Source organism: Lygodium microphyllum, chromosome 3 (assembly GCF_053477565.2).
Source record: "Lygodium microphyllum isolate KBCC chromosome 3, Lygodium_microphyllum_v1.1.10, whole genome shotgun sequence".
Classification (NCBI taxonomy): domain Eukaryota; kingdom Viridiplantae; phylum Streptophyta; class Polypodiopsida; order Schizaeales; family Lygodiaceae; genus Lygodium; species Lygodium microphyllum.
The window spans coordinates 172,016,477-172,033,135 of NC_141137.1; the positions used below are offsets into that span (position 1 = coordinate 172,016,477).

At 38.9% G+C, this 16,659-nt stretch overlaps 1 protein-coding gene and 1 non-coding gene across 2 annotated transcripts; both read right to left on the reverse strand.

The window, feature by feature from the left end:
• Positions 1-8,662: 8,662 nt before the first annotated feature.
• LOC148039185 (large ribosomal subunit protein eL30) lies at positions 8,663-11,096 on the reverse strand. Its single transcript, XM_087675087.1, has 5 exons — positions 10,939-11,096; positions 9,413-9,518; positions 9,157-9,258; positions 9,004-9,072; positions 8,663-8,853 (listed from the first exon to the last, which is right to left on the reverse strand). The coding sequence occupies exons 1-5, from the start codon at positions 10,957-10,959 to the stop codon at positions 8,816-8,818; spliced, it is 336 nt and encodes a 111-aa protein (XP_087531213.1). The 5' UTR covers positions 10,960-11,096; the 3' UTR covers positions 8,663-8,815.
• Positions 11,097-15,432: 4,336 nt separating this feature from the next.
• Positions 15,433-15,504, reverse strand: TRNAN-AUU (transfer RNA asparagine (anticodon AUU)). Its single transcript has one exon. It is a non-coding gene; the product is annotated as a tRNA-Asn (tRNA).
• Positions 15,505-16,659: the final 1,155 nt, after the last annotated feature.

The following is a 16,659-nucleotide window of genomic DNA, read 5'->3' on the forward strand; positions in this document are numbered from 1 at the left end:
TGTCGAAGCTAAGTTGAAGAACAAAGAAAACATCAACCTTGGATCAAGCCCAGGGACAGAACATCGACCCTAATGAGAGCAAGCAGGAGGGAAAATAGCCAAAAAACAATGAGAAGCCCCCGATCAAGAAGCTAGCCTATTTGCCATTGGTCGATCAAAACTATCTATGTGGCTACTAAAGGAGGGTATGAGTTATTTGTTGATGTTGATTACTAAGATGAGCATAGCTACAAGTAAGATCAAATTCATCTATTGGGATGTGAGAGGCCTATGTTCCCAAAAAAGAAAGTGTATGATGCATCTATTGATCAAACAAAAGGAAGCTAGATATATTAGCATGACAAGAAAAAAAGGTAGAAGAGGATGAAGCTAAATGAGTTACAATGCTTGGATATTCAACTCATTGGCCACATGAAGTATTAGAGAAGGGAAGGTACTATGATTATAATCCAAATTGCCCTAAATCCTACGATCTTGTGGGTTGATGGTGAAGGTGCACTTTTGGTTGTGGAGGTTGTAATCGAAGGAAAGATGATTGTTCTAAATTTCAGTTTATGCAGCAAATGTAATAGCCAAGAAGGTTGAACAATGGGAATACTCGAGAGAAAGAGTGGAAGACACACCAACCTTGATGATTGGTGATTAGAACATGACAATGGTTGGGGTGATCAATCACACACACGTGGAGGTATGATTAAGGCTAAAAGAGACCAATGAGATCAATTGTGTGCCCTCCATGACCTAAGAGATCTTGCAAGTGTGCTTGGAAAGGGGAAATGACATTGCAACATGTGACATAATCACCATCACGAGAGCCATGACAAGCAGTGCAACTTGATCATCTTTATGCCAATAATCAAGTATGTGACTAACGATTGACCACATATTTGCTATCTTGGATGACATGGCTGACTTTGATCATTTGCCACTTCAACTAATCTTTTGCATATTTGGAAGCAGAAGAGTGCAATGAGGTGCCCCATTTTCAAAATAAATGTATCATTTTGTGATGAGAATCAAACATGTGGCAATCTTCAAAACTAGAAGGTGAAAACCCAACAAAGATATGGTTTAGATGTAATTGTGTTGTGGTGACGAATCCAAAAAACATGGCCAAGCTCTTGCATCTAAGAGGAGATGGAATATGAATAATGCTGCCCAAGTTAGAAGAACTTTGTTATCTACTCTTGTTGTCTCCTAGTGATCTTTGTCTTTCTCTACTCTAGCAAGAATGTGAAGCTTATCCTAAGGAGCAAGAGGCTTATTGATTTCAAGCTACTAAAGTCTAGTAAAATCCTGATGGGAGGCAAGTGATGCACCATGAAGTTTCATGTTTAAGTCACTAGATAACAAACATAAGAGGGAGTCTATTACAATGCATACATGATGTAGACAATGTCAGGCACTTGACTATGGAGAACATTATCTACATCCTTTACAAACACTTGGCCAAATAGTGCGCTCTCAGCTAGCTATATGTCATATTCTAAGGTCCACAATATTTTTGAGGGCTTCCTGATGGAAGAGGATGCAGGCAACATGGACCGATAGACTTGACTTGTACAGTTTTAAAAGGTATCATTCAGATGGCTCTAAAGGGAATTGAAGATAGCAAATTGCATGGAATAGATGAGATACCAATTGTGTTATGCAAGGCCCTCTAGGATGCTTATGGGTGGGACTATACCCAATTTACCAATTTTTACGTAATAAGACAGATTTGTTTCTAAAGATGTCAACTCAAGTGTAATCTATGTTAATCCCCAAATCAGTTGAGATGCTTTAACTACCCCACTAGTAGCCTCAATGCTAAGAATATCCTAAAAGAAAATGGCCAAAATCATTGTGCTAAGGATCAAATATCTCTTGCCTCTTGCCTAAAATAATACAACTACGTGCATGGGTGTAAACTCTAAGATGTAGTTCTCAATCCGGTTATGGCAATGCTATGTTCAAGTGAATGGAGTGGTCTCACAACCCTTTGAGCTTATAAGGTCTGATTGATAAGGATGTCTGAATAACTCCATTGCTATTTGCAATTATCATTAATCCTTACCTTAGGAAAATTGATTGGTTGGTACAAAGGAAAATTGATTGGCTAGGGTACAAAGAGAAGTAATTCATGGTCTCAGATTTTCTTAATGGCAAGACAATGGGCCACCCAATTCTTCATCAATAATAATTTAAATGTGAACAGAACCAATCCGAGGGAAGTTGGTGTGTTGATGAAAATATTCCAAGCATTTTTCTTATCTTGGTCTAGATGAGGATCCCCCTGGCTATAGCATTACAATTGCAACATTATCAGAAAAGGAGAAATAGCAAGGTATTTCGGATGTCCACTTGGTCTCAAAATTAACCAAATTCAATGCTTTGAATGGCTCATTAATAAGGGCACATCCAAAGTCCAAAAGTGGAAAAGTGTAGGATACTTTTTGGGTGGTAAATTGGCAATACTATCTATCATGATAAAACATACTTGGGCTTGCAACGTCTACCTTTAGTAGATCTAATAGGGGTGAGCATGCAAAAGTTTTAGCCTCTCGATGGAAGGAGATAAAGCACTCCATCACAAGTAATTAGGTCTCAACAAGTTGAAAGAATAGGCCACATTATGGAGAATCCTCTTAATCAAGTAAATTGAACTTATGCAAGAGCCTTTGAAAGTGGTTCGACACCAATGCTTAGTAATCCTAAATTATCAAGGAAACGATCTTCTAGTCTTTCAGGGTTAAAGAAGGGACATCTGGGGTTAAGGAGGGATAGGCGGAATGGGTCGAGTCTATGCTGGATTTCGCGAGCTAAAACAAAGGAATGGTAGTGGAATTCCCATATCATCTATTTTTATGGAAAACCCTCATGAACAAGTTCTCAACCAGCAAAAGACTCATTGAATCAAGACAGATTTCAACCCCAAACTAACTAGAAAGAGGCAAATCGAATCTCTTTTGAGACTATATCAAAGTTCAAGAGATATATATCTGCAAAGTTGGGTGTAGTTGGGTATAGAAGTCAAAGTTTCCATAAGGCCATCGAAGCCAAAGTGGTTCTCTATGGAAATGACAACCAGTGAACAAGGGTTTCTTGCAAATATGGAAATTCATTAGACCTATAGCCATCATAGTGATTTTGAAACACATGAACAATTGCTTTGATAGCATTCATTTTTAGAATAGTCTGAAGGTGGATTATTGCCTTCATAGGTCTGCATAAGATTGCCTCTATAGAGCAGTGTTTAAGGGTCTTGCATCTTAGCTACAAACCATCTCTACCTTTGGCAATGGTGGATGTATATATTATTTATTAATACATTCATGCATTACTATAAAGGTTACGAAACAAAAGTTCATGTGTGCTTTACTTAAGCCTTTCAATATAGAATAGTCTGAAGGTGGATTATTGCCTTCATAGGTCTGCATAAGATTGCCTCTATAGAGCAGTGTTTAAGGGTCTTGCATCTTAGCTACAAACCATCTCTACCTTTGGCAATGGTGGATGTATATATTATTTATTAATACATTCATGCATTACTATAAAGGTTACGAAACAAAAGTTCATGTGTGCTTTACTTAAGCCTTTCAATATAACCAATGATCCTAGATGGGTTGGTGTTTGTGTTGTCGGGTATAGCCCCATATGACCTATTAAAAAACATATTGATCCTACTTAGGAATGCGCATTAAGGGCATTTAGAGCTAATAAAGTCTAATTACTTACATTCACTCATCCTGTACAGGTGGTATCAAAAGGCACGTGTCGTAGGCAGGGATTGCATGGAGGTTCAAAGCCAGAGTGAAGTGAGGGAGGAAGCTGCAGATGCAAGCTCACGGGCAGAGACCAGTAGAGGATACGCACAGCAGAGGAAGCGTGACAACCCTGAGTTGACATCAGGCGCCATCAGCGATGTCGGGAAAAGCAATGCAACGGAAACCAAGAAAAAGGAAGAGGCATCACTTGGCACTGAGAAAGACAATCAGGCATGCATTGAAGCCAACCTGCTACTGGTCTCAGAGACATCGGCACCGACCCTATACAAGTACATGGAGGAGAACAACCCTGGAACGGCCAAGAAGATTACGATTGATGCACACAACGTTTGTAGCAACGTTCTCAGATTTAGTAAGAAGATAGTTCTCGTCTTCTTCGACGAGAAGCCACCTAAAGCATTGGACGTTGCTTGTTGGTTCAACACGATATTGTAGGGCAAGGGCGCAATTGACCAGATATATTATGGTGGAAAAGGATTCATCGAGGTGGTGTTTAACAAAATGGAAGCTGCCGAGCACGTACGTACTCTGTCACAAGGCATGTACTTTAGGGGACTTGATATTGTTTACATCCTGTCGTGGCAGCCATTGGAAGCAAGAAAGGACACCATCAGAAATCAGTGCCCAATATGGATGGAGATTCCCGAACTCCCCGCATTCCTTTGGGATCTTCTACCCGATATTGCCAGAGGCATTGGTAAGCCTATCTACCTCTTGCTCATCCTTTCAAGAATAGGGTATGCTTGTAGGTTCGGGATGTTTCATACCAGTCAAAGGCTGCAGAGAAGCAAACCTCAAATTCTCCTTGGAGGATGGAAGGATCTTAGTAGTGGAGATAGAATGGGATGGTCAAACCGTAGATTTAGTATATATGGTCACAACAGCGGCAGAGAAAGGGTGAACATGTGGCTCAAACTGGGGGAACTCAACATAAAGAATATGGTTTAATAGGTGGGGATCTTAACATGATCATTAAACCTGAGGACGCTCCCACAGCTATAGCCATGTGCACAGGACGAGAGTTTGAATATTGGAACTCTGCAGTGGAAGGGCATGGACTGGTGGATATCATGGATTATTTGCAGCTGGAACATAGGCCACACACACACAATTCTCTTAGTCATATGGGATACTAGGCACGACTTGATCACTAGTAAGTACTGTATTGACTATGGGCAGGTGCTTCCAACAGTGACCACACAAACGGTGGATTATAAGTGCCTATTGTCGGATAATGCCCCGACATTACTAGAGTTAAAAGCATTTGAATTGCTTAGAACAAAAGGATCGTACAAGTAGCTGGTAGCTAATCCCCGTCATTACACACAAGTGGCCTTCAGTCACATGACATAAGGGGGCACCCAGAAGCCGAAAGATGACATGGGAAATTAACAAGAAGACCCCTGGTCAGGATTTATCACCAGAGTCCAGCACTGTATAAGTTTGCAGGGTTCTTGGCTATCTATGTAGGAAGGAGGAGGAGGAGGATTTGATGTGGGCAAAGGAGGTATTGAAAGCCCTAGCCACCAGACTAGCTAAGGAAGGCCTGTCCAAGGAGGAAGTATTAGCACTACAACATATGCTGTTGATCAAGAAATTCGCACTAGTGAAAGAAATTGAAAAGATATCTCTACTGTATAACAAGACAATGGTGTTGGACTTGGACTATAGGCACATCAGAATTTCTCCACAACCTCAAAGCGTAAGAGATCTAGGGAGAGTTTAACTGCGATTCAAAAAGAGGACAATAGCTGGATAGTGAGCCAGAAGGAGATCACCGAGTTCTATATATCACACTTTCTTTCAAAAACTATAGTGAAAAGGTGGAATATAATGCAACAGCGGTTGAACTTAGCTTGGAGAGGGTGTAGAAAACAATCACCCCAAGGGAAAATGAATGCTTTAACGGCCATTTTTTGAGAGAGGAATTGGATATTGCAGTCAAAGGACTAAGAATCAAGAAGTTGCTTGGATATGATGATATTACTATGGAGATGTTTAACCACTTCTTGGAGGAAGTCAAAGATCCCACATGGTAGATGATCAATAGATAATGGGAGTAAGGAGAATTTTACTTGCATCATGGAAGAAGAGTATAATCACTCTTGTTCCCAAGCAAGAGCAGTGCACTAAATTGTGGTACTGGCGGCCAATATCCTTAGCCAACACAATTTATAAGATTATGGCCAAAGCAATTGCAAACAGGTTAACTCGAATCATTCAAATGCATGTTAGTGAACATCAACATGGGTTCATCAAGGGAAGAAGTCTATTGGATAATGTATTGAATGCCATCATTGCTATCGATTGGGATAAAGCATCAAGGCAAAAAGTAGTTCTCCAATTGGATGTGGAAAAGCTTTTGATAAGTTCAGATGGAGATTCATTGAACAAGTAGTGAAAAGGATGTACTAGCAGATTTGCAGGGCTCCCCTCGTTTCTATCAACCCAGGCAAAAATACATAGCACTAAATGGTGCTCTATTAACCCCCTTTCAAGTGGGTAAAAGACATTCGACAAGGATGCTTGATAAGTCCACTGCTATTTACTCTAGCTACACACCATCAATTCAAAACACTAGAGACTGACTAACAAAGGGACAATTGAGGGCATCAAGTACAAGAGAAAGTTAATTAGTTGGTCAAGGATTTGTGGATCATCTATTAATTATGCTCGATGCATGAAAGGAAAATGTTGCCGATGATGTAAGTCTATTGGAACTATACAGCTCTGCTGCAGGTTTATAGTCAATCCGTCCTAGTTAGCACTAAAAAGTGTGACTGAGAATGACATGAAAGGGTACAATGGAAAGGAAAGATTATGCACAGAGGGCAGTTGTTTAGATACCTTGGATATCTGATGGGAATTGGAGAGACTATGAAAGAAGTTCAGTACAGGACCACCACAACTTGGCCTCTCCATGTTAAATTAAAAGCTCTCGAGCAATTCATATAACTATAAAACGTAATATTGAAATGTTTTGAAGAGCCAGTGAACAATAAAAGAAAACTATTTCGCTGCGAGATTTTACCTACCAATAACTCAATGGAGCAAGAAAAACAAGGCCAAATGGGGTTCACTAGTCAGAAAATGTAGGGGTTAAATTTGGTGGCAGTGGATATGGCAAGTGACTCATTGAGAGCAAAGCCACTAAAGATGTTGGGAGCAAAAAGCTCCATAGACACAAATGCTGGTGGGCGGATCATGGGAGAGTAATGCACAACGGTGCAATTCTTGGAAACTCAAAGCAAAAGGTCCTGTTATGTCACAAGCAATATATATGGTTAAGGGATCAGGAATAGTGGATGAACTACTAAGTTATTGGAAAAGGATCCTTAAAAATGCCAAATGGTAGCCAGCAAGGGCATAGTATTCTGTGAGAAGAATCTATATACTAGATTTGGCCCTGCACGCCATCCATACCAGAGATACTGAGAAGGAAAGGTCTCTTGCAAAAAAAGATACAGCAACTCATTGGCAAAATAGTGATGGAGTAATGCACAAGCTTTGAGGGGGCAATATCAGGTTGGCGCCTCACAAGGGCAAACAAGATAGTATGGGAAGTTGTGGCCCAAGTGCATCCTTTAACTAAAAGCATACAAGGAATTGGTCAAATCCACTAGCAACAGCATCAAAACTGTATAGCAGAGGGATTCAGGAAGGAAGATGTGTGTGTGGTGAGCTTGAAGTGCTCAGGCACCTATTCTGGCACGGATGCAGAACCTGCAACACCTGGGGACAGTACTGGGGTCATTCTGGATGCCTGAGTGTCCAGAAAGCATGAAGCTGAAATGGAGGAAGCATGTATATTTGGACTAACCACGTTTCCTGAATGGAGCAAGGATATTATAGCTTTCAGTTTGTAAGGAGCGTAATGCTGCAGGAGATATGGAACACAAAAAAGTCCAGCACTCTTTGGAGGTCATTTGTCTGTCTATTGGTCAGTTGTTGAGACCATAATGGCATGGTTTTGGAGATTGACATGTACACACTCTGGAAAATGGATGAACGGTTGATTGCCAGTATTTTGAATAATCTGGCATAATTTTGTATCTGCACAATATTTCATTGACTTATCTGTAGGCATCTAAAGGTTACAAAACAGAGAAGTAACACCAGGCAGTTGCCAACAGTTGCAAATAGCTCGTTAATTGACAATCACTAGAAGTAAAATATCAAACCTGTCCCCAACCTCTACCCTAGTTCATCAGTTTCCTAAGATTCATATTCCCATCAACAATGCTATGGCACACTAACTTATACAATACTAAGCCATATACTAAAAGTAACAGAGTGAACCAAATTCAGGACTTTTCACCCCAAATATGCCTTCATCCAAAATATAAACTCTAAGCAACCCGCATGCAGGCAGCAAAACAGTGAAGCAGTCTGCACAGGAAGCAGAGATGTGTCATGCAATTGAGCTACAAAGTACCCAAAAACCAAGCAAGGATTCAAACGACGAACACATATACCACCAGGGGAAGAAAACTTTGACAAGGAGTCAACTCTAGCCCAAGCAGTAACGTGGTGCAATGGAAAGAAAATTGAAGTATGCAGAATTGACATAATCAACTTGATCAGCTCAATCTGAATAGGTGACTTTGCAACTAGACAAAGCAAGAACAGCCTCACGAAAACAATGAAGTTTATACCAGATGAAGACCTGTGACACCTAATTTTTATTTCACAAATTTTCATCTGAGCTGAATCACTTCGCTAAAGAACTACAATCAGCTGTTGCCAAAGCTTGCAATTTCTCTGATGAAATACAACATCATACATAACTGCCAACAAAGAAATCGCAGACCAAATCACCAAGTTCCTCAATGCCACTGCAACACAGCATGCACACGAAAAGTAAATGCAAAAATACACAGTAGCCCAGAGAGGTGTTATCAAAATAGATGAGATTCATTTAAACTCATCGCATCAACAGATGCCTGAAGTCCTCATCTTGAAATACAAGAAGGTGGCTGTCTAAGCCCTCAAATTCTCGATTAACAAGTAAATGGAAGCTTGATAGTTAGAATCATCTTGGAGCTGTGCTACTCTGCTGGCATGGTTCTGATGATATCAGAATCACCTGAAACAGTTTAAATAAGCCAAATTAACAACTTCATATTGAACAAACTCTAGCCAAGGAAAAGGGAGTACCGATGATTCAAAACAGCAGTCACAAAAATATGTAACAAACACCTAAGCTTGGATTTCACAAGTGCAAAACATTATTTACCAGGATCAGTGATGCTGAGACAGCACACTCTGTAATATCTACCACAAGCTGTGCCAAGATCTACATTGTCTGAAGAAGAACATAGTGAACTGAATAAGCACAAGCCCTCTTCAAGAGTTAAATACACCACAAAACTGAGAAAATTATACTTACTTCCAGTATAATGATGCACACCAGTCTTTGAGAGCATGGCATAGTACTCGATTTCTGACTTCCTTAAAGGGGGGCAGTTGTTTGCAATGATGACAAGCTTACCTGCCAGTAGAAAGGGTTTCAACATTTATTAAAGTGTTTCTCAAAAATAATTTTTCCATAATGCAAATAAAAAGTACCCTTGCAATGAAAAATCAAAAACTGATTACAAAAAGTAATCTTCCATAAATTGGAAAGAGCAAACATTATATCATACCCTTGCCACCACGCAGTGACTTCAAAGTCGTCTTATATCCCAGAGTGTACTTTCCACTCTTCATCACAAGGGCTAGCCTGTTATTGATGCTTTCTTGGGCCTTTTTCTGAAAACATAAGACAACCAATACGTTGCTTAAATACATCAAATGTCACTCCAAGGAATGACGTCCAATAAAATGATTGTTACATGTTGTGATGCACAGACAAAAACATGCCCTGGACATGATTCACAAGGGCTACTAAGAAGGCTAGAGACTTTAGCACATGCTGAACGGAATAACACATTTGCACACAGAACAGCATCACACCTGAAATACAGATCATGTTCAGCCCATGAGGAACACACAGAATGAAGCCAAAACGGTATACCTGTTATGTTATAATACATATTCTTTCTGCCATTAAGCAAACCTGCGTTAATTTGGCCACAATAGCTTCAAGCATTAGCAATACACCAGACTTGTCAAGGGACTTTTGGGTTGCCAGCTGGTTTAGGAGCATTACAGAAGGGTCCCTTTCAGAAATCTCCTAGTAGAGAGCCTTGAGGTCAGCGGCACTTCAAATCTACAAGTTGAACTCACGTCTACAAGTCTGCTTATCAGACACCTTGATCACAGCTGAACCGCACCACTGTGCGGCACACTTTCCTGGTTATCGTCACAAACAAAGGATTCTTCCATGTGATGTATGTTCAAACTATGAATCCTAGCCAGGTGGGTAAAGCAATAGCATTTAATAATGCACTGAGCATTAAGATAAACCTTTCCTTCACTACTGTGTGAAACCCACCCCAACTTTTACATCCATCCTCGCGATGTTCCAGCTTCATCATAGCTGAACCATATAGTTGTTAGAGATGCATTGCTTCAGCTACTATCACAGAAAAACGCATCCACAAGAGTCACGTTCACACAAAGAACCCTGACCGGTCGGGGCAAGAAAAGGCCTTTGACAGTGTCGGGCATAGAGATAAGCCTCCGTTCACCACACCTGTCATCCCTCACCTTGGCAAACCTATGCATATAATGCGCTCAGACATTTTGTGCCACATGGTAGCAAAATATGCCTGTCAGCGAAAAACAGGTGGAACACAGCAAAACATCTTTAATGGTAGTTTGATTCCGAAATTTTATGATTAGGAGAGGAACCAGGCAGGCTGATGCAATCCATAATGACTATAATCTTCTCTCGGCTTCCCTGATCAGTATAAAGTACGTCGAAGCAGAGGTTCTCGTGTGGAGACCGACTAACGTAAACAGCTTAATCATAATAACGCGTGCGAATTCACAGCGAATTATTTGACGATGTTGTCTCGGTTTGCGGTGAAATGCTGAGACATCTTTCGTACTGCAGGTTTACGGCTTGGCATCCCTCACAACAGATCGACATGTGCGCCATCGCAACGCATAACCAAACGTTGGCCACATGATTGACCATTATGAAACGACAGACGCCATACGCAAACAGCACACTGCACACAGGAAGCGCAGCGGTGAGACTTGTCACCACAGAGAAGGGACTTACCGTCTTCTTTGCTGTCACCATGGCTGCAGACGCACACGGAGGCTGCCCGCCAGGCTAGATCGCGAGAGGGTTTGAGGGCTTCAAGGGGAGCGATTACTAGCTTTAGGGTTTCGTTAAAAAGAACTCCCTCACCGCTCTCACACCCTAAGCCAATTTCATCAATGTATAGTCACTTGCGGCTTATTTGAGGGGGGCAAAACACATCAAACTTGATGGTTGTGAAACCTCAATGGCATAACCTGATGGTTGTGAAATCTCAATGGCATAACTGAAGAGAGCACTATAAATGCTTGTAAGTTAGGCTATTTATTTTAGGTTGTGATGACCAACGATCAATGGAGATGGTAGTGATCATATTTTCAAGTCACTCCATATGGTGTCTCTACCAAGGAAAAAAGAAGAATGGTTAGAAGGTTCAAAAGCATATGTGATGTGTGATTGGTGTAGTTGAACTACCTAATTGCTATACAAGACGAATTGGCACAATTCCCTCCAAAATCTATAAACACATTGGGCATATTGTCCCCTGTGTTGTCAAGGGGAAAATGCATCCTAGTACAAAAGGCGTCAACTTCATGTATGAAGTATAAACCCCATGGAGCTGTATAGATGCATATATTTCTAGGAGCACTTCTATTGCTCAAAACTACCCATGGGAAATGTAGAGCATGAGTGGTGAAATTATGACATTCTCAATAAACAAAATCAATGGCATGGTAACTCATTATTGAAGTTCCAAAACTAAAGTATATGAATATTTGAAAGGCCACAAGGCATTTACCAATATCTCTTTCTTTCACTATCTCACTCATTCTTATAGGCCAATGCTTAAGTTTGCAATGAGCACCATGCAAAAGGTATTCAAGGCCTAAGAGCCCCTATAATGGACTTGCATTGTAAGACAATTAGACAATATGAAAGTGAATTTCAATGCTTATAGAGTTATGTTCGCCCAACTTTTCTATCAAGGATACACTTACTTCTAGTACCAAAGTCAGAGTTTGCATTCACGTGATCATTAGTTTAGCTACCAAGACACAAATATTTTCTTGATGTACATGTATAACTGATAAGGTTCATTCGTGCTGACTATTGGCCCTACTTCAATCCACTAGAAAACATGTAATGCTATCCATCAACATGTAGATATGATCTTCGGCGCCCTACCTCTTAATTTTATTTTATTTTCTATCCATATTGATGGTTACACTTAGTTGGTATGATCTACATGTGGGAAGCCTTAGTCTCCATCAGTGTCAATTTAGGTTTGGTTGCATGTGAAAGATGCCAACAATGCAAGAGACTATAGAAGTAGATGATTGATACAGACGTGGTTTTTTTAATGAAGCAACAAATGCAAATCCTATAAGGTGCTTGGAAGAGACTTTATCATCTATGTAGTATTTCTTTGGGTCTTATATAGCATATTTATAATGTTCTTCAAACTTTATTGATTTATATGATTTATTTGTTAGAATTAGGGTTGTAACACATTGGCAATCCTACACATGATGACCTATACATCAAGTTCAATTTGGCTGCAAAAACAATAGTGTTTGATTGGTTGATTTGTGAATCACCTACAAACCCTAAAGAGGTTGTATATCATGTGGTGCAAGATGATGCTTGTCAAAGGGCAACTTCTACCACTTTGTTTATATGTTGGATAGTTATTCTCATCCTTCCAAAGTCATTTGATTTGAAATTAGGAAAGAATCAAGGAAGTTATTAACAAAGTAGTAGCATAATCAAGGAGAAGCAGCAGCAACATCTTCAACCATAGATGATAAAAGTGACATATTGTTCACAAATGAGTTTTAGAATGCAAGGACTTCTGTAGGAGTACCTTCCATGTATGAAAGGGCTACTAGTTCTAATAAGAAAGAGGAAGAAGTACCTTTTGCCTACTATAAGAAGCCCATGAAATATTCAAAGGGATCATTCAAGTTTCATCTTCAGTTTGTAAGTTTAAAATCTATCACTCTTATTAACTCCAATGGGTAAATCAAAGCAAAAGTAGAAGGATGCATGTTTCTTTTGAGCATGGACACTCTTCAAAATATTATCCCTATGTTAATGAGCCTTGTGAAAAAGGGAATCTTACAAGTTTTTTGCATGGTTGATTTATGTAAGGAATTTTTTAATATTTGTAAGAGATTTTTTTTAGTATAAAAGAAGGGTTCAAGTTCAAAGATGGATAAAGCATGGGAAAAGTTGAGTTTTTTCTAGCATGTACTTTAAGAAGCTTATGAGTGGCATGATGAACAAGAAGGCAAGAAAGTTAAGTCTTTCTCAACGATAAAGCATATTTGGGAGATTTCTTAGCGATTGAAAGGCTTATAGAGAAGTATTATGAGGTTTTGGATTCGGACTTTTATTCTAGCTCTAGTGATGATGATGATTTTGGCAATACCCTTTACATATAGGCTTGCCAAAATTTGAGGCAAAGCGAATGAAAGAGGACAAGAGCCAAAGAAGCCAAGAATCCTCAAGTACGTCAAACCTAACAATAGTGCTTTGCCAATGGGAAAGTGGAACATCACTCAACTTGCATCCATAACTTGAAGGTACTTTCCATATTTTGATATATACTTAACAATGAAAAGTTAATAAAGTTATCAACAAGGAAGTTGTTTAGTTTGGCAATCAATAAGATTAATTATGTACTCAAGATGATGGTGTTTTCATGAATGATAAGCTATTATTATGTTTTTCAAAATGAAGGTGTTATTGTGGATGTTTTCATGAATGACAAGCTTAATTATTATGTTTTTAAAAATGAAGGTGCTCAAGATGATGATGTTTTCCTAAATGACAAGCTTAACTATTGTGTTTTTCAAAATGAAGGTGTTATTGTGGATGATTTTATTGGTTCTCTTCTCTTTTTTTTTTAGGAAGATAATTTAGCTGCTGATAAGTTGGATTTCAATGAAAGGCTTTGCAAACACTTGAAGTGCTACTATCTATAGTGCAGAATATACTATCTTTGGACATATTTGTTCATGATATCAATATTTTCAACATGCAATATGCTATTCAAATCATTGGACAATTCATCTTCAAGAAATTTAACAAGTTTTCACTATTGTAAGTAGTGGTTGCCTATATGTGTAGTTCAAATTGATATTTCTGAAGTTTTTAAGGAGTCAAATCAGTTTGTCAATGAAGTTGGGGCAAATGGAAGCATGCAAGTACCTACAATGGATATTTATGCAGTTCATGTTACAATAGAGAATGATTGATGTTGTTCAAGTTAGTTAGTTTTTTAGCATGATAGAGATGGTTTTATATTGTTAGATGCTAGTACTAGAAGTATGTTGCAGTTTTCCATATCAAGGATGGACTACAAGAACCTGAAATTTTGCATGAACATAAATTCCTGCAATTCTTATCAAAATCTTAAATTCTTGCAATAATAGGAAGTGCTATAGCAACTTGAAAAACAACAAGTTTTAGGAACTTGAAAATAGACTCGAAAATCTGTAGATATTGATTTTATCTATTTGGGTTGATTCCAATAAAGACTTTACAAATGATATCACGAAAATTGAAGTTGTGGAAGATCATGATGCTTGTGCAAATTGGTATTGTTTTCTTTTACAAGCCTTATTGGATTATCTTGCATATTTCTTTGATTATGCACTTATTTATTTGAGATCTACTTTGTGCGATACATTCAATATATGGCAAATGCTTGAGCATCCTTAATATATCTTTTGATTAATGTCCCTACTTTATTATTAGAGTAGCAATCTACTTAGTCAATCATGGTTCTATGTCTTTATTTTCTACAATGTGCTACGAATGTCATTGTACTTGATGGGTTCCCATCATTGGCATGTTGCCTTAAAATTGTTGCATTATATTTCACTCTGGATCAAAGGATATGTGGTTTCAAGTCATGGGTACTATATGCAACCATCCACTGAGCAATGCTAGGTGTTGGCACTGGTAATTGCCCATAATCATATCCTTAGAAAGGCTTAGTTGTCTTCACATTAGACTAAGGTTGAAAAAGATACATATTTGCATGCATATGAAGGATGTATTGGCTGAAGGTTCTACGATCTTGTAGTATTTTATTGATGTTTTCGTAATCTCTATGCCTTATTCTATCATATGTAGAGTAGTTCTCTGAGCTTTATGAGTTTATTTACAATGTTCTTAATAGTTTGTTATATTTCTCATTGGCTTTCGTAGTTTGCCTATAGTAGTTTTGCAATCATGTACTCAAGTCCACGCGGGTTGTTTGGTGCAAGAGCGGAAAAATACTAACAGGGAGTCCGAGATGCAGAGAGTTCAAGTTTCTAGCAACATTTGATGCCTCGTGAGAAAAGATAAAGAGAGATGCCTAGCTATTTTTATTTGTTAGATTTTCCCCTCTTTTGGCGTTTGGTGCAAATCAAGTTGTTTGTCCTACCGGCAACCTGCAACATCACCTGCATCATCGGATACCTCTTTCCTTCTATCTTTATTCGACCGAAATCAATGAATCTCCCCGAATAGGATTTGAACCTATGACCAATCGGTTAATAGCCGACCGCTCTACCGCTGAGCTATCGAGGAAAATGATGGGGGTCTCATCCCATACATGTTGAATGAATCGATACTTTATAAAGCTTGGATATGACTCAACTTCTATTATAGGAGGAAGCCATAGTGATAGCAATCCCTTTCGCCTTTTCGGTTGGATAGAGTCTACAAATTGGGGGGGTTTGGTGCGGAAGATCCCGGTCATAGTTGATCCCGTCGTGGTTTGGCCTACCCCCCCCCCCCCCCCCCCACATGGCGTACTGATCAATAACCAATCACGAGTTTTTCTTCCTCTCTTTCCGAGAAGCATGGTAGAATAGTCATAGTATTTATTATGGTAAGAGTCTCAGAAAGGAAAAAAAACTCATTTGAAAAAATCATTAATTATGAAAATTTATTTCATACACGTTTCTAATGTTTGAGTTGGTCTTTGGGAGATCAAGGAGCAGTTGCAATAATCAATAAGAATTTGGAGCTTTGAGGAACGAAAATAGCAATTTATGGTAAAGGCGGAATAGGAAAATCAACAACTAGTTGCAACATATCAATAGCCTTGGCCAGGCGGGGAAAATGAGTATTACAAATTGGATGTGATCCTAAACACGATAGTACTTTTACACTTACTGGATTTTTAATACCTACGATTATAGATACTTTATAATCAAGAGATTATCATTACGAAGATGTATGGCCGGAGGATGTTATTTATCAAGGTTATGGTGGAGTAGATTGCATAGAAGCTAATGGACCGCTGGCGAGAGCCGGCAGTCGAAATATGGTGCGAACACACCAACAAAGCAATTTGTATCTATGCCAAGCAAGGCATGGGGCATAAACACATCATAGTGTAAGTAAAATTTAAGTTACAAGCTATAAAAAAGTTGGATAATATGTATGACTGTATTAAATATAGTGTTTATTAGTACCAAATCAAAGACATGGAACCTACATACCATGCTTAGTATAGACATTATAATCCTTGTGTCTCTTTGTATGAAGCAAGGTTGGGATATAGGCATAGTGTAAGTAAGTTTTAAGTTACATGATGTACTAACTTACATGGTGGGAAAACATAATCCCATGAAAATTAACATTAAACTTTCATGTTGGCTTTAGATAATAAGTGCCTTGATCATGCTAAGCTTATAAAGTGAGTTTAAGGTTTATCTTTCCAAAGTCCATCCAAAT